General features: G+C 44.1%; 1 protein-coding gene across 1 annotated transcript in view; it reads left to right on the top strand.

Moving 5' to 3' along the window:
* Positions 1 to 19,332, top strand: part of LOC135571212 (plexin-A4-like) — a gene marked incomplete at its 3' end in the record, with an annotated part of 129,481 nt that overhangs the window by 50,379 nt on the left and 59,770 nt on the right. The window contains exons 3-5 of the mRNA XM_065016999.1: positions 10,915 to 11,068; positions 15,510 to 15,609; positions 16,693 to 16,807. Coding sequence (XP_064873071.1) covers positions 10,915 to 11,068; positions 15,510 to 15,609; positions 16,693 to 16,807 — 369 coding nt within the window. The remainder of the gene's footprint in view (positions 1 to 10,914; positions 11,069 to 15,509; positions 15,610 to 16,692; positions 16,808 to 19,332) is intronic.

The following is a 19,332-nucleotide window of genomic DNA, read 5'->3' as shown; positions in this document are numbered from 1 at the left end:
CGACCCCACTGCAGTTTCCTTTGAATACTAACGATCTGTAGAACAGTTAATCCCATTTTGTCCTGTAATGGGGACTGAGATTGCTTTTAATCTTTGCTGGCCAAGTATATAAACATAAATCAGAAGGGTAAGGTCCTGTACAGATACTACTGTCAGGGTGCAGTCTGAACATTCAGCTTGGGTGTAATGTAACAATCATCATGGAGAACAGACCAGTTAATGCACACACACACCTGTACACACACAGACACACACAACACACTCACACACACACACACACACACACACACACACACACACACACACACACACACACACACACACACACACACACACTGCCTTGGCGTTCTGAGAGTGTTTAACCTTTAGAACAGATCTCCCATCCAATTGATTGGTGAGACTCCAGGCAGGGCCACTTGACTGTTAGTTATTCAATATTAGTTTAAAAGATTGGCTAGAGCCCTCTACAGAGAGTTTCTCGTCCTGTGATGTGCTTTTCTTCTTTATTTTCCCATTAGCTTTTCCTCTTGCTTTGTTTTGAAGTGTCTGTGGACTAGTCTGTAGATATAACAGCCATCCTATAAAGACTTCCTAGAACAGGTGCTAGTAAACTACCAGATCTCCCCTGTTGAGATAAAATACCATTCTAATGCTTGAGGAGGTCTGGACTCTACTGTTAGAACAGTATAAGTATATTGCTGTAGGTCTGGACTCTACTGTTAGTGTTATTATAAGTATATTGCCTGTAGGTCTGGGCTCTACCAGTTATTATGCTATATTGCTGTAGGTCTGGACTCTACTGTTCGTGTTATTATACAGTATAATGCTTGTAGGTCTGGACTAGACTGTTAGTGTTATTATAAGTTATTGCTGTAGGTCTGGACTCTACTGTTAGTGTTAGACTTATAAGTATATTGCTTGGTCTGTCCTCTACTGACTGTTATTATACAGTATATTACTTAGGTCTGTCCTGCTAGTGTTATTATAAGTATATTACTGTAGGTCTGGACTCTAGTTAGTGTTATTATAAGTATATTACTGTAGGTCTGGACTCTACTGTTAGTGTTATTATGTGTATTGCTGTAGGACTGACTGTAGTTACCAGTTATTATAAGCTATATTACTGTAGGTCTGACTGTAGACCAGTGTTATTATGCTATATTGCTGTAGGTCTGGACTCTACTGAACAGTGTTATTATAAGTATGTCCTGTAGGTCTGACTCTAGTTACAGTTATTATAAGTATATTGCTGTAGGTCTGGACTCTACTGTTAGTGTAGATAAGTTAATGCTTGGTCTGTCCTCTACTGTTAGTGTTATTAACAGTATATTGCTTGGTGTGTCCTGTTAGTGTTATTAGACTGTAGGTCTGGACTACACTGTTAATGTTATTATAAGTATATTGCTGTAGGTCTGGACTAGACTGTTAGTGTTTATTATAGTATAATGCTGTAGGTCTGGACTCTACTGTTAGTGTTATTAGTATATTGCTGTAGACTCTACTGTTAGTGTTATTATAAGTATATTACTGTAGGTCTGGACTCTACTGTTAGTGTTATTATGCTATTACTGTAGGTCTGGACTCTACTGTAGTGTTATTATAAGTATATTGCTGTAGGTCTGGACTCTACTGTTAGTGTATTATAAGTATATTGGTAGGTCTGGACTCTACTGTTAGTGTTATTATAAGTATATTACTGTAGGTCTGTCTACTGTTAGTGTTATTATAAGTATATTGCTGTAGGTCTGTTAATGTTAGTGTTATTATAAGTATATTGCTGTAGGTCTGTCTACTGTTAGTGTTATTATAAGTATATTGCTGTAGGTCTGGACTCTACTGTTAGTGTTATTATAAGTATATTGCTGTAGGTCTGACTCTACTGTTAGTGTTATTATAAGTATATTGCTGTAGGTCTGTCTACTGTTAGTGTTATTATAAGTATATTACTGTAGGTCTGGACTCTAGTTAGTGTTATTATAAGTATATTGTGTAGGTCTGGACTCTACTGTTCAGTGTTATTATAAGTATATTACTGTAGTCCTGGACTCTACTGTTAGTGTTATTATAAGTATATTGCTGTAGGTCTGTCTACTGTTAGTGTTATTATAAGTATATTACTGTAGGTCTGGACTCTACTGTTAGTGTTATTATAAGTATATTACTGTAGGTCTGGTACTCTACTGTTAGTGTTATTATAGATATTACTGTAGGTCTGGACTCTACTGTTAGTGTTATTATAAGTATATTGCTGTAGGTCTGACTCTACTGTTAGTGTTATTATAAGTATATTACTGTAGGTCTGGACTCTACTGTTAGTGTTATTATAAGTATATTACTGTAGGTCTGGACTCTACTGTTAGTGTTATTATAAGTATATTGCTGTAGGTCTGCTCTAGGTCTAGGTCTGGACTCTACTGTTAGTGTTATTATAAGTATATTGCTGTAGGTCTGGACTCTGTTAGTGTTATTATAAGTATATTGCTGTAGGTAGTGTTATTATAAGTATATTACTGTAGGTCTGGACTCTACTGTTAGTGTTATTATAAGTATATTGCTGTAGGTCTGGACTCTACTGTTAGTGTTATTATAAGTATATTGCTGTAGGTCTGGACTCTACTGTTAGTGTTATTATATTAGTATATTACCAAGGTCTGACTCTACTGTTAGTGTTATTATAAGTATATTACTGTAGGTCTGGACTCTACTGTTAGTGTTATTATAAGTATATTACTGTAGGTCTGGACTCTACTGTTAGTGTTATTATAAGTATATTACTGTAGGTCTGGTACTGTTAGTGTTATTATAAGTATATTACTGTAGGTCTGGACTCTACTGTTAGTGTTATTATAAGTATATTGCTGTAGGTCTGACTCTACTGTTAGTGTTATTATAAGTATATTACTGTAGGTCTGGACTCTACTGTTAGTCTGTAGGTCTGGACTCTACTGTTAGTGTTATTATAAGTATATTACTGTAGGTCTGGACTCTACTGTTAGTGTTATTATAAGTATATTGCTGTAGGTCTGGACTCTACTGTTAGTGTTATTATAAGTATATTGATGTAGGTCTGGACTCTACTGTTAGTGTTATTATAAGTATATTACTGTAGGTCTGGACCCTACTGTTAGTGTTATTATAAGTATATTACTGTAGGTCTGACTCTACTGTTAGTGTTATTATAAGTATATTACTGTAGGTCTGGACTCTACTGTTAGTGTTATTATAAGTATATTGCTGTAGGTCTGGACTCTACTGTTAGTGTTATTATAAGTTATTACTGTAGGTCTGACTCTACTGTTAGTGTTATTATAAGTATATTACTGTAGGTCTGGACTCTACTGTTAGTGTTATTATAAGTATATCCTGTAGGTCTGGACTCTACTGTTAGTGTTATTATAAGTATATTACTGTAGGTCTGGACTCTACTGTTAGTGTTATTATAAGTATATTGCTGTAGGTCTGGACTCTACTGTTAGTGTTATTATAAGTATATTACTGTAGGTCTGGACTCTACTGTTAGTGTTATTATAAGTATATTACTGTAGGTCTGGACTCTACTGTTAGTGTTATTATAAGTATATTGCTGTAGGTCTGGACTCTACTGTTAGTGTTATTATAAGTATATTACTGTAGGTCTGGACTCTACTGTTAGTGTTATTATAAGTATATTACTGTAGGTCTGGACTCTACTGTTAGTGTTATTATAAGTATATTGCTGTAGGTCTGGACTCTACTGTTAGTGTTATTATAAGTATATTGCTGTAGGTCTGGACTCTACTGTTAGTGTTATTATAAGTATATTACTGTAGGTCTGGACTCTACTGTTAGTGTTATTATAAGTATATTGCTGGTCTGGAGGTCTGGGTCTGGACTCTACTGTTAGTGTTATTATAAGTATATTACTGTAGGTCTGACTCTACTGTTAGTGTTATTATAAGTATATTGCTGTAGGTCTGGACTCTACTGTTAGTGTTATTATAAGTATATTACTGTAGGTCTGGACTCTACTGTTAGTGTTATTATAAGTATATTGCTGTAGGTCTGGACTCTACTGTTAGTGTTATTATAAGTATATTGCTGTAGGTCTGGACTCTACTGTTAGTGTTATTATAAGTATATTGCTGTAGGTCTGACTCTACTGTTAGTGTTATTATAAGTATATTACTGTAGGTCTGGACTCTACTGTTAGTGTTATTATAAGATATTACTGTAGGTCTGGACTCTATGTTAGTGTTTTATAAGTATATTGCTGTAGGTCTGGACTCTACTGTTAGTGTTATTATAAGTATATTATGTAGGTCTGGGTAAGGTCTGTTACAGTGTACTATTATAAGTATATTGCTGTAGGTCTGAACATCTAGACTCCACTGGTGTTATTATAAGTATATTGCTGTAGGTCTGTATTCACATGCCTGAAGACAGTCATAAGATAATGACTGTCACCACTGCACTACAATGACAATTATTATGAGTATAGCTTGGCGTTCAATAGATGTATTCACACATTGTAATAGGATTCCAAAAGGCATATGGAATCTCACACTCTGTTTTCAGTGGATGACAGTCATAAGATGTGTCATACCATGTGTTATTACAGTATAATGCAATAGATGTATTCACACATTGTAATAGGATCCAAAAGGCATATGGAATCTCACACTCTGTTTTCAGTGGATGACAGTCATAAGATGTGTCATACCATGTGTTATTACAGTATAATGTGTGTATTCTCAGCCACCCTGAGAGACTTCTGGTCAGTATAATGTGTTCTCAGTGGCACTGATCCTCATCTCTCCCATTGGTCATTCTCTCTTTCTCCCTTACCCATCTGTCTATCGCCTCCTTTGAATTCCATGCTGTCACATTATAACCCTTTCAAGCTTAACATCCTTATCATTTATCGCCCTCCAGGTTCCCTCTGAGAGTTCATCAATGAGCTTGATGCCTTGATAAGCTCCTTTCCTGAGGACTGGCTCACTGTTACAGTTCTGGGGCGGCTTTAACTCCCCCAGTCTACCTTACTCATTCCTCTCTGCCTCCTTCTTTCCCTCCTAGGTCTTGACCTCACCCTTAGTGTTATTATAAGGCATAATACGCTCTGACCTCATCTTTACTAGATGCTGTTCTTCCACTAACCTCATTGCAACTCCTCCAAGTCTCCGACCACTACCTTGTATCCTTTTTCCCTCTGCTCTCATCCAACACTTCCCACACTGCCCCTATCGGATGGTATTCCCAACCTTACTCTCTCCCCGCTACTCTTAGTCTTCCATCCTATCATCTCTTCCTCTGCTCAAACCTTCTCAACCTATCTCCTGATTCTGTCTGGACCCTCTACCTCCCCTTAGTGTCCTTTGACTTATATGTCCCCTATCCTCCAGGCTGTAGGTCCTCCCTCCCGCTCCGTGGCTAGTGACTCATTTAGTGTTATTATCACAGAATATTACTGTAGCGGAAATGGAGGTCTCCCTGCGGACTGGCATCCTGTTCACTCCCTCCTTATACATTTTATTTCTGTCTCTGCTGCTAAAGCCACTCTACTCTTTCCAAGCATCTGCCTCTAACCCTATAAGTCTTTGCCACCTTCTCCTCCCTCTGAATCCTCCCTCCCCCTCCCTCCCTAGATGACCCGTCATTTTGAAAAGAAGGTCGGCGACATCCGATTCGTTTGCTAAGTCAGGTCTGGTTCTGCTCACTGCCCTACCCTGTGCTCTGACCTCTTTCTCCCCTCTCTCTCCAGATGAAATCTCGCGTCTTGTAGGTCGGCCGCCCAACAACCTGCCCGCTTGACCCTGTTAGTCTCTTCTCCAGACCATTTCGGAGACCTTCTCCTTACCTCACCTCGCTCATCAACTCATCCCTGATGCCCCCTTCAGTCTTCAGAGAGCGAGAGTTGCACCCTTTGAAAAAACCTACACTCGATCCCTCCGATGTCAACAACAGGTATCCCTTCTTTCTTTTCTCTCCAAAACTCTTGAACGTGCCGAAGCTCTCCCGCTATCTCTCTCAGAATGATATTACTTGTTCCAAATCAGTCAGGTTTCAAGACTAGTCATTCAACTTTAGAGATGTATTCACACAGCGCTTGTAAAGCTAACTTCTCTCCTCTGCTCTCATCCCTTCTGTACCTGACTCGGCTGCCTTAGATATGGAATCATCAGATCCTCCTGCTCCACCCTCTCCGAGTTGGGCATCTCCGTATATTACAGGTTGCGTCCTACCTGACAGTGCTCATTACCAGGTATTGGCGAGAATCTGTCTCTCTGTTAGCTATTATGCGTCCCCAGATGCTCTGTTCTGGCCTCTCCTATTCTCGCTATACACCAAGTCACTTGGCTCTGGTCATAACCTCACATGGTCTCTCTATCATTGCTATGCACACACACAATTAATCTTCTCTCTTTCCCCCTTCTGATGACCAGGTCATCTCTGCAGTTGTGACATATAAGTATGTGGATGATCACCACCTCTAGCTGAACCTGCAATAGATGCTATTCCTCCCGTAGGACTGTATTCCATGATCTCCCAACAGTTGGCAGAGGAGATTGTGACTTCCTCCCAGGCTGCTTGTCGTGATCTACAATGAGAAGTCAAATAACATCAGTGGCCCGTTCTTGATGATTCTACAACATCCGTCATGCCTCACAAAGCAGCGCAGGTCTAATCCAGGCATGTTTTGCATACCATGTGCCATTAAACCCCTACAACTATAATGCAATAGATGTATTCACACATTGTAAAGTTCTCTCAAGGGCATATGGAATCCTCCGCTCTGTTTTCACTGGATGACAGTCATAAGATGCATGTCAAGACCATGGTGCTTGCCTACGGTGTAGATGTACGAGCACCTCACCTCAGGCTCTGATCAGGCCCTACACCCAAACAAGGGCACTCGTTCATCCACCTCTGGCCTGGACGCCTCCCTACCACTGAGGAAGTCAGTTCCATGCGCAGCCCAGTCATAAACTGTTCACACATTGCCAGGATAGCGGATTCAATCACCACCTTCCCGGAGACACCTGAAACCCCACCTCTTTCAGGAATACCTGGATAGGATAAAGTAATCCTTCTCACCCCCCTTGAAAGATTTAGATGCACTATTGTAAAGTGGCTGTTCCACTGGATGTCTTAAGGTGAACACACCAATTTTCAGTGGAAGTCATAAGATGTGTCATCTGTGACTTAAATGTAATGTAAATAATGCAATAGATGTATTCACACATTGTAATAGGATTCCACAAGGCATATGGAATCTCACACTCTGTTTTCAGTGGATGACAGTCATAAGATGTGTCATACCATGTGTTATTACAGTATAATGCATCATATATTCAGCTGTCATAATCTGCCACTTGTGATACAAATCAAGGAGGCATGTACAGTATGCATCTAAATGAACCACCCCCAGATCAACATCCTCTTTATGTCACTATGGCAACCCAAGCCAATGCGATCTATCACATCATATCCTCCAGCCGAGACGCAGTGCATTAAGGAGAGACGCGAGAACCTATTTCTCTCCATGTGTGTGTGTGATTCAATTGACACGGAACACAGCTTATTTTCCTACTCCATGTTTAGGCCCGGGCGGCTCGGGTTAGACCGCGACTGCTCCACTGTAATTGAAGAAAACTTGCGCCACATTGCTCCTTAAAAGGAAAAAGAAATGAAGTGGGAAGAGGGCTGAGCCTGGCTGCGTGTGGCTCCTCTACAGTAATAGGGAAGCTCCTGTATCTGTACGGTGCCCAGCGACAGCCTTAGACTTTTCATTAAACACTAAACAGCCATATAAAACAGTGCAGGTCAGCCCTTCTCACACCGTACAGGAGCTTCTCTGGCGCCGTATTAGAAATGTGCTGCGGCCAACAGCAGAATGGATGCAAGGCCTCCTCTATTTGCCACCTCAATATTTATATTTTGGTCTTGACCCCATTCATATTTTTCTCCCCCTTTCTCACTTGTTCGAGGACAATTTTTCTACTCGTCAAGTCTGTCAAGTCCCCCCCCACTCATCCTCTGCTCTTTAGAGAGGAGAGCAGTTTACTCAGCACCATCAACAACAGGAATCTACATCCTTCTCTTCCTCATTCCCTCCATCCCTCCCTCCCTCCCTGCCTGCTTGCATACTTGTTTCACTGTTTCTTTCTTTCTCTCCTTCCTTTTCTCATCCTGCCTCTTTCTTCCCTTCATTTCTGCCCCCCCCCATACCTAATTTCCCTCTCACCTTCCTCCTCTCCCTTTCCACATAGCTCCTCCCTCACTCTCTCCTTCCCTCCCTCCCTTTCTCTCAGGGACATGTACTCGTAGAAGTGGGATGTGAAAATTGGCGCGGCCTGCCGCAGGGCATGGTGGGTAGCCCAGGGGACAGAGCAAGGAGGGCATTGGCCTCCAACTGTTCACCAGATGACAAACAGTCAAAGAATCGCCAGCAGCCTTTGTAAAACACAGAGCTGATACTCAACAAACATGTCCTGCTGTCTTCTTCTCTCCATGTCTTTTGTTTCTATCTCTCTCCCTCTCCTTCACTCCAATCTCCCTCTCCTTCACTCTCTCTCCCTCTCCTTCACTCTCTCCCCTCTCTCTCTCCTTCACTCTCTCTCCCTCTCCCTTCACTCTCTCTCTCCTCTCCTCTCTCTCTCCTCTCCTCCTCTCTCTCCCTCTCCTTCCTCTCTCTCCCTCTCCCCTCACTCTCCCTCTCCTCCACTCTCTCTCCCTCTCCTTCACTCTCTCTCTCTCCTCCCTTCCTCTCTCTCCCTCTCCTTCACTCTCTCTGCCTCTCCTCTCCCTCTCCTTCCACTCTCTCTCCCTCTCTCTCTCTCTCTCCTCACTCTCTCCCTCTCCTTCACTCTCTCTCTCTCCTTCACTCTCTCTCCCTCTCTCCTTCACTCTCTCTCCCTCTCCTTCACTCTCTCTCCCTCTCCTTCTTCACTCTCTCTCCCTCTCTTCCCTCTCTCTCCCTCCCTTCTCTCTCTCCCTCTCCTTCACTCTCTCTCTCCTCTCCTCACTCTCTCCTTCACTCTCTCTCCCTCTCCTTCACTCTCCCCTCTCTCCCTCTCTCTCTCTCTCTCTCCTCACTCTCTCTCCTCTCTCCTCCTCTCCTTCACTCTCTCTCCCTCTCCCTCTCCTTCACTCTCCTCTCCTTCACTCTCTCCCTCTCTCTTTCCTCTCTCTCCCTCCCTTCACTCTCTCTCCCTCTCCTTCACTCTCTCTCCCTCTCCTTCACTCTCTCTCCCTCTCCTTCACTCTCTCTCCCTCTCCTTCACTCTCTCTCCCTCTCCTTCACTCTCTCTCCCTCTCCTTCACTCTCTCTCCCTCTCCTCCACTCTCTCTCCCTCTCCTTCCTCTCTCTCCCTCTCTCCTTCACTCTCTCTCCCTCTCCTTCACTCTATCTCCCTCCCTTCTCTCTCTCCCTCTCCTTCCTCTCTCTCTCCCTCTCCTTCTCTCTCTCCCTCTCCTCCACTCTCTCTCCCCTTCACTCTCTCCCTCTCCTTCCCTCTCCTTTCACTCTCTCTACCTCTCACTCTCTCTCTCTCCTTCACGTTCTCTCTTTCACTCTCTCCCCTTCACTCTCTCACTCTCCTTCACTTTCTCTCTTTCACTCTCTCTCCCTCTCCTTCACTCTCTCCTTCACTCTCTCTCTCTATCACTCTCTCACTCTCTCTACCTCTCCTTCACTCGCTCTCCCTCTCCTTCACTTTCTCTCTTTCACTCACTCTCTCCTTCACTCTCTCTCTCATTCACTCTCTCTCCCTCTCCTTCACTTTCTCTCTTTCACTCTCTCTCTCCCTCTCCTTCACTCTCTCCTTCACTCTCTCTCCCTCTCCTTCACTTTCACTTTCTCTCTTTCACTCTTTCTCCCTCTCCTTCCCTCTCTCTCCTTCACTCTCTCTCCCTCTCCTTTACTCTCTCTCCCTCTCCTTCACTCTCTCTCTCCTTCTCTCTCATGTCCATTGAAAAGGTATTCATGTCAGAATGAGTTAATGGATGGGTGAGTCAGCGGGAGCCGTAGATGGTCCTCTGGACAGGAAAGACTTCCTGCCTCTCTGAAGACATCCTGTCATGTTGATGTTTCTGTTGTGATATGCTAATATAGGCTGAGTCCCAAATGCCAGCCTTTTTCCTATATAGTGCACTGCTTTTGAACCAAGCCATATGGGCCACCTGATCAACAGTAGTGCTCTACATAGGGATCAGGGTGCTATTTGGGACACCAGAGCCTATACTGATGTGTGATGTGATGTAGGGTGAACTGCTACTCACTGAACCCTCAATGTTGTGGCTTTATCACGGTATGGTATGTCTACAGGGGATCCTTACCCCCAGCTGTCCTCTTTTCCCTCCTCTCTCCCCTCATCTATCCCTCCACCATCAGATGACACTATACATTCATCTATCCCTCTCCAATTCTACTAATGCTCCCAATTCTACTAATGGAATATCTCTCAATTCTACTAATGGAATATCTCCCGATTCTACTAATGGAATATCTCCCAATTCTACTAATGAAATATCTCCCAATTCTACTAATGGAATATCTCCCAATTCTACTAATGGAATATCTCCCGATTCTACTAATGGAATATCTCCCAATTCTACTAATGGAATATCTCCCAATTCTACTAATGGAATATCTCCCAATTCTACTAATGGAATATCTCCCAATTCTACTAATGGAATATCTCCCAATTCTCACGCCATTTGAGTCATTTAGCAGACGCCCTTATCCAGAGATACTTATATCTCTGGTGCATATATTTTCCTACTGATCCCCCGTTGGGAATCAAACCCACATCCCTGGCGTTGAAAGTGCCATGCTCTACTGACTGAGCCACACAGGACCGTTCCACCCCCTCCCTCTACTCCGCTCTTCTCCCCTGATGCCATATGTAACCCTCCTCTGTCTTCTCTCCACAGCTGATCCTGGAGGCCCATAACGTCCCAGAGTTGTCTGCAGGGGTCAACTGTACCTTTGAGGACCTGGCTGAGATGGACGGTCTGGTGGAGGGGAACCGCATCAGGTGCAGCTCGCCTGCCGAGAAGGAGGTGCCTCGCATTATCGTAGACAAAGGTCTGTAGCATAAGATACCTGACTGATTACAGACCAATCAAAGAGCTCGGTTTTGCTTTTGAGTATGTTATTATTATTTATTTTTTTACGTGGTTTACATGAGTGTATTGACGCTTATGGAGGTGTTACTGATGAAGCCAAAACACTAACTAGTTTAAGTATGAAGCAAAAACACTAACTCGTTAAGCCAAGGACCTGCTAAATGTGGGAACTGATATGCGTCTCATTTGGGTCTTGGTGTGGTCTGGGGTTACGAGGGCTTACGTTCCCTGTTACCCATCGTAGCCCGGAACCCTCGGAGCAGCGCCCTAGAACGTGTTTAGTCACCCAATCAACTGTCATTACAGAGCGTTTATTTATTTAATCTCTCACCGAGGAGGTAGGCTGACAGAGACATGTGGGACCCCAACAGCCCTGAGCGCGGGCAGATCACTCCACCTCTCCGGGACTCATTTCCAAGGCAAAGTGAAGGGGAGGAGCGGTTAAAAATTAATCCCGCTGCCAAAAAACGCTTTTGACAGCATTCATTCTCCGAGCTAAGCTTTCTTGTCCCTCTCTCATCCCTCGCTTCTCTCCTCCTCGACGTGGTTGGTTAACCCAGGTATAATTGAAAAGTGCACACATCTGGGCAGCTGTCTGGAGGACTGGTAATCTTTCATAATACCCAGACGTCTCCATGTGGAGATAATGAAGACGCTGCCGCGCCTCAAAAGAAGCAGGGGAGTGCTAACGCTAGCTGCTGCTTCATGTTGGCTACGCTAACGCCTCTTCAAAAGAAGTAAGGGAGCGTTAACGCCAGCTGTTGGTTCACGTTGGCTAAGCTAACACCTCCCCAAAAGTAGTAAGGGAGCACTAACGCTAGCTGCTGCTTCACGTTGGCTAAGCTAACGCCTCCTCAAAAGTAGTAAGGGAGCACTAACGCTAGCTGCTGCTTCACGTTGGCTAAGCTAACGCCTCCTCAAAAGTAGTAAGGGAGCACTAACGCTAGCTGCTGCTTCACGTTGGCTAAGCTAACGCCTCCTCAAAAGTAGTAAGGGAGCACTAACGCTAGCTGCTGCTTCACGTTGGCTAAGCTAACGCTAGCTGCTGCCTCAAAACGCCTCCTCAAAAGTAGTAAGGGAGCACTAACGCTAGCTGCTGCTTCACGTTGGCTAAGCTAACGCCTCCTCAAAAGTAGTAAGGGAGCGCTAACGCTAGCCGTTGGTTCACGTTGGCACAACGCTAATCCTGCTAAAGAGAAAAGAGGAAGAAAACCCCCTGAATTGTTCCTCCTACAAATACTCTGCAGATGTTTATTTGTTTACCGCATTTAGTGAATGTCTTTGAAATAGTTTTCTCTCCATCAGTCTTCATAGTGAATGAACAGGAGCTGGAGAGAAAGCTGCTGGCCTAATGTAAAGGTGGGAAGGACTAAAGGCCTTAGAAGAGAGAGAAAGGCCATTCACATGGACACTTTCATTGTTATTGTTGATGTTGAGTCTGCGTCCCAAATGCCACCCGTTTCTCTATGTAGTGCTTTTTGGCCAGATCCTGGTCAAAAGTAGTGCAATTACATAGGGAATAGGGTGCCATTTGGGACTCAATCTAGATAACCATACACTAGCTAAATTAGCAGATGACTGGCTTTTTGGCAGTGGCCTCGGGTGGGTGAGAGCCCAACGGTGGGATTGTGTACAGCATGGCATGAATAATAACACCTATAAGTATTGGGAGTGGGGCAAGCAGGCCACCATGAAATTACAGGGCTGAGGGACCCACTGAGGCCTAACACACACTAAACCCCTGCTTACAGTACAGAGGGGGACACACTTACAGTACGGGGGGGGGGGCACTTACAGTGTACATGGGCTATTACACCTTCACACCAAACCCGGACTCAATTACACACACACACACACACACGAAACAGACACGCCCACTCACCTACTTCTACACAATACCTTTACCTAACCCTTCACACACTCTGCCATACACACACATCCTGTTGCACACACACACACACAACCTATGCACAGGTGTATAACTGATAGAGTAAAGGGGACTCAGGGGAATTAGGAACATGTGTTCAGTGTTATGCCAAATGAACATCATGTAATTTATTTATTTACCTTTATTTAACTAGGCAAGTCAGTTAAGAACAAATTTGTATTTTCAATGGCGGCCTAGGAACAGTGGGTTAACTGCCTGTTCAGGGGCAGAACGACAGATTTGTACGACCTTTACATTAGGCCAGCAGCTTTCTCTCCAGCTCCTGTTCATTCACTATGAAGACTGATGTAGAGAAAACTATTTAAAAGACATTCGCTTAACCTTCCGGTTACTAGTTCAATGCTCTAACCACTAGGCTACCCTGCCGCCCCAAAAAGCTGTTGATGCCGCAGTAACATGTTACCATGTATGTGACTGTCTGAGATTAAACCTGACTTGGCTGCATGGAGCAAGACTGTGTTAGGCTGCTGAGCTAAAGGCGTTAGGGTCGATGAGCTGACACAAGTCTTCAGGCAAGGTTACTAATTACCACACACCACCTCTTACACACGCACGCACGCACACACACACACACACACACACACACACACACACACACACACACACACACACACACACACAGTATTTTGTCCTTTAGGAAACACCACACTAATGGATAGGGATGGAGTGCCTCATTAGGCAGCCATCTTGTTCAGGCAGTGTCAGAGAGAGAGGCCGAGGGGCCCTGCAGGGAGGGGGTAGTGAGCTAGTGATAGCAGCCTAGCAGGCATCAAGGTAACATTTAGGTGCTCTAATTAGGACAGATTCATTGTCAGCCACACTTTACCGTGATTGATGAACGATTCACCCCTTTTGTTAGAGAGAGAGCGAGCAAGAGAGAGAGAGGGGAGAGAGAGAGGAGGGATAGGAAGACAGGAGCAACACGAAGGGAAAGAGGGAAAGAGAGAGAGCGGGAGTGACAGAGAGAAGAGAGAGGGAACGGAGACGAAGACCGGAGTGACAGAGAGAGGCAGCGAAGAAGGGTAAAAGAAGACAAGAGTGACAGAGAGAGGGAGGGAGACGACCATTTTCTCTTCCTGTCTTTGGGGGAGGAGATGTCTATGTCGGCCTGTTGAATTAAACATGGAGTCAGTCCTTCATTAGGAAACCAGACAGAAGGACAGGAACAGACAGACTGTCTCTGTAGACACCTCCATTAACACACAGTCCTTCATTAGGAAACCAGACAGAAGGACAGGAGCAGACAGACTGTCTCTGTAGACACCTCCATTAACACACAGTCCTTCATTAGGAAACCAGACAGAAGGACAGGAACAGACAGACTGTCTCTGTAGACACCTCCATTAACACACAGTCCTTCATTAGGAAACCAGACAGAAGGACAGGAGCAGACAGACTGTCTCTGTAGACACCTCCATTAACACACAGTCCTTCATTAGGAAACCAGACAGAAGGACAGGAGCAGACAGACTGTCTCTGTAGACACCTCCATTAACACACAGTCCTTCATTAGGAAACCAGACAGAAGGACAGGAGCAGACAGACTGTCTCTGTAGACTCCTCCATTAACCTAGAGATCCTAGAGTCAGTACATCTCTGATATAGTAGATATATAATTCAGACTAGAGATCCTAGAGTCAGTACATCTCTGATATAGTAGATATATAATTCAGACTAGAGATCCTAGAGTCAGTACATCTCTGATATAGTAGATATATAATTCAGACTAGAGATCCTAGTCAGTACATCTCTGATATAGTATATATATAATTCAGACTAGAGATCCTAGTCAGTACATCTCTGATATAGTAGATATATAATTCAGACTAGAGATCCTAGTCAGTACATCTCTGATATAGTATATATATAATTCAGACTAGAGATCCTAGAGTCAGTATATCTCTGATATAGTAGATATATAATTCAGATTAGAGATACTGGTCAGTACATCTCTGATATAGTAGATGTATAATTCAGACTAGAGATACTGGTCAGTACATCTCGGATATAGTAGATGTATAATTCAGATTAGAGATACTGGTCAGTACATCTCTGATATAGTAGATGTATAATTCAGACTAGAGATACTGGTCAGTACATCTCGGATATAGTAGATATATAATTCAGACTAGAGATCCTAGAGTCAGTACATCTCTGATATAGTAGATATAGACACACCTCCCATTGGTTGAGGTGCTCTGGGGTGTAATCATTAGTGCACATCTTTGCAAACAGTTAAAAAACGTTTTGCAACGGAAAACATTTCACAACAAAAACAAGAGTTTCTGTACGACTAATTCAGATAGGTCTCTCCCCGTTATGTTTCATGTGCTTCTTTTTGGTTCCGTTTGGTTCTGTTTGTTTGCTAGTGAATACATCCCAGGTAATCTAATATGTTGGTGTGGTCCAACCCTGCTCATAGTGTTTTTCTCTGTATCCTCCCTCCCTCCAGCTGATCACCAGATAGTTCAGCTCTACCTCAAGTCCAAGGAGACAGGCCTGGTCTTCGCCAACACCAGCTTTGTCTTCTACAACTGCAGCGTCCACAAGTCGTAAGTCTACATGTCTAGTCTCAATTACAGTCAGAATTACAAGCTTATTACATTTTTTTTAAAGGAAGTGTTGAAAATGTCATTATAAACTGTAACATATCATTGATGTTTGATACCCATAACTAAAGAATATTAAAGTAATGTCATAGTCTCTCTCCTCTCTCCTGTTCCTCACTCTCTCTCCTCTCTCCTCTCTCCTCTCTCCTGTTCCTCACTCTCTCTCCTCTCTCCTCTTCCTCACTCTCTCTCCTCTCTCCTGTTCTTCACTCTCTCTCCTCTCTCCTCTTCCTCACTCTCTCTCCTCTCTCCTGTTCTTCACTCTCTCTCCTCTTCCTCACTCTCTCTCCTCTCTCCTCTTCCTCACTCTCTCTCCTCTCTCCTCACTCTCTCCTCTCTCCTCTCTCCTGTTCCTCACTCTCTCTCCTCTCTCCTGTTCTTCACTCACTCTCCTTCTCCTCTCTCCTCCTCACTCTCCTTCTCTCTCTCTCCTCTCTCCTTTATCCTACGCCTTTCTCCTTATTCTTCTCCTTTCTCCTTCTCCTCTCTCCTGTCTCCTCTCTCCTATTCCTTTCTCCTCTCTTCTTCTCCTACTCCTCTCTCCTACTCTCTCCTCTCTCCTTCTCATCTCCAACTCCTCTCTCCTCTCCCCTATTTCTTCTCCTCTCTCTCTCCTACTCTTCTTTCCTCATCCTTCTTTTCTCGCCTCTCTCCTTCTCCTCTCTCCTACTCCTCTCTCCTCTCTCCTACTCCTCTCTCCTACTCCTCTCTCCTCCTCTCTCCTCTCTCCTTCTCCTCTCTCCTACTTCTTCTCCTCTCTCCTCCTCTCACTTCCTCCTTCTCCTCTCTCCTTCCCTCTCTCCTACCCCTCTCTCCTCTCTCCTACCCCCTCCTCTCCTCTCTCCTTCCCCTCTCTCCTCTCTCCTTCCCCTCTCTCCTCTCTCCTACCCCCCTCTCTCCTCTCTCCTACTCCTCTCTCCTACTTCTTCTCCTCTCTCCTCCTCTCACTTCCTCCTTCTCCTCTCCTTCCCCTCTCTCCTCTCTCATACTCCTCTCTCCTTCTACTCTCTCCTTCTCCTCTCTCAGGTGTTTGTCATGTGTGAGAAGCCCCTACCAGTGCCACTGGTGTAAATACAGACATGACTGCACCCACGACCCACGCACCTGCTCCTTCCAGGAGGGACGCGTCAAGAAGCCAGAGGTAATTTCAGAGGTCAAGGGTCAAGTGTAAACATGAGTTGATTATGATTATTATGGTCTCATTGGCTATTGAGATTCAGGATGTAGCGTCCTCATTGGTTCACTTGTGAATATCTTTAATAATAAAGTCTGTGAGTGATCATATCATTATAAACCAGCAAACATACAGTATTTATGATAGGGTCATACTTACTGTATATCCTGCATCATATAAAGCAAAGGAGTCAGCTACAGTACCATACTTCATCTGATATATCTGGCTCAGGCTTTCTATGCTTATCCTCCACGCCCAACAAGATGATTACAGACCCACCAAATCTAATAAAAATGAAACATTTCCTTTTCCCAGCCCTATTCCCAACGACAGCTTATTTCATGTGAATTATCAATAGTATTGGCACTGGCCTTTTCCCTTTGAAGCAGGACTCACTGTAATTAGACATCTTTACTGTGTAGCTTGATGAGCTACACAACAGACCTGGATTCTCTCCCTGGCACCACACCGGCCTTGAGGGTGTATGTGTGTGTGTTTGGGAGTGTGTGTATGTGTGTATGTGTGTGTGTGTATGTGTGTCTGTCTGTGTCTGTCTGTCTGTCTGTCTGTCTGTCTGTCTGTCTGTCTGTCTGTCTGTCTGTCTGTCTGTCTGTCTGTCTGTCTGTCTGTCTGTCTGTGTGTCTGTGTGTCTGTGTGTCTGTCTGTGTGTCTGTGTGTCTGTCTGTGTGTCTGTCTGTCTGTCTGTCTGTGTGTTGTGTGTTGATGGAAGGTATGGCAGTAGGGCAGCATGGGGAGGAACTGTGTAGTTAATCTGGCCCTCAGGGCATCCATGATGAAGATCCCTGTCTTGATGTCTGTTGCCAGGCGCTCCACGACAAGCAGGAACAAGCTCAGGGAAGGTTTTCCTCTTCTGATGAGTTTTATGCTCCATAATTTAGAATCCCACATTAGAACACCATCTCTGCCCCGAGCGATTCAAGCACATGCAACGTGTATAAACGTAGCTGGAATAAAATAATAATAATGAGATATTCATTATCTCTTTGAACTGCTCCGAGAGTAGGTGAGACTTAGCTTGGCGTTTCAGGATCCAATTAACACTTGTGTTGGTGGTCAATATTAACCCAGGGATAATAGTAGGATTCTTCTCATTGTGTTGACTGACAAAAACCCCAGCTCCCAAATAAAGCTGGGGGGATTTAGCATTAGCACGTTAATGACATCTCTCCCCAACATGCTTTTGTTTGACTGTTGTTTTAAAAAGCAGGTGTTTCTGTCCGCCTAACGAGCTTAATTTGGATTTAATTAACCTCGGGATTGGGGGTCGGGGATTGTCGCTACGTTCAACGTCACTGCGAATTAATGGATTTGCCTCGCATGCGCGGGTGCACTCGCACATAGACACATAAACGTACACGCACACACACATGCACACACACACTCCCCCAACCCTCCACCACTCCAAGCAGAAGACAATGACATGTCAACTTTGCTCAGACAAGTGGGATGGCCCCTCGCGGCGACCCTGGGATAGATGCATTTCACCATATTATTCCAATGAAGGGATTTCAGGAAGTCGATCTGGGTAATCCGCTGATGTTTTGTAATGAGCGACGTGATGCAGAGGCCTCCCGCTGACTGAGCCCCCTGTTAGTATGCACAAAGATAAATCACTAAAGCTAGCTAGGCCGGAGGCCATGCCGGGCTTTGTTGTCATTGGGTAACCGATGGGAGTGGCCAGGCAGGAGCTGCTCAGACTATAACGTGATGTTGCATTGCCCGGCGAACTCCGTTTTTCAGCTCATGTTGTTGACATGGAAAACAATGTCAATCCAAAATGGCCGCAGACAGCCCCACGTAAAAACTCACTAATCTAAAGCATGAACACGCTCCCCTCTCCCAGATATGTCGTTTGTTATGTGAATAAACACTATGTGTGTGAATCCATAGCTACTAGTGTATATTCAGTTTCACAAAAGCTTTATTTTCCCAACATTGGGCCATTTTATCTACTGTATGTTTTCTGGGGTTGTCTGAGGTGAACGAGGGGGGCATCAAATCCTTTTCTCCCTCCATCCCTCCTGTCTTCCCCCCTGTCTGCCTGTGGCGTCGTGCTACAACACCACACATGTCTTCACATCAGAGGACCCTCTACCCACTACCTCCCTGGGGGACATGGAAACCCATGAAATATGTGTTCATGATATTAAAACCTATCAAAGCCCTCCAGGTTGATTTCCTGGCCAAACGGGCCCCTAACGAGCTGGATCAGAGCAGGAGTTTGTCAGCATCTATCTGATGAATTGGATGGAACTATTAAGAGATGTTCATTGACACATGTAATTGGCACTAGTTCCAATGGCATTGGCAGTCCCAACTGTAACCAGACCACAACCATGTCAATGTGAAAATAATGTTAAAAGTGAAGTGTGGATATTAACAAATGTTAAAAGCGAAATGGGGATATTAACACATGTTAAATACTAAAGTGACGTGGGGATATTAACACATGTTAAATACTAAAAGTGACG

This window comes from Oncorhynchus nerka, unplaced genomic scaffold (genome assembly GCF_034236695.1).
Source record: "Oncorhynchus nerka isolate Pitt River unplaced genomic scaffold, Oner_Uvic_2.0 unplaced_scaffold_690, whole genome shotgun sequence".
In the NCBI taxonomy this organism is placed as follows: domain Eukaryota; kingdom Metazoa; phylum Chordata; class Actinopteri; order Salmoniformes; family Salmonidae; genus Oncorhynchus; species Oncorhynchus nerka.
The sequence above is the reverse complement of the archived record's forward strand: the minus strand, read 5'-3'. Positions and strand labels throughout refer to the sequence as shown.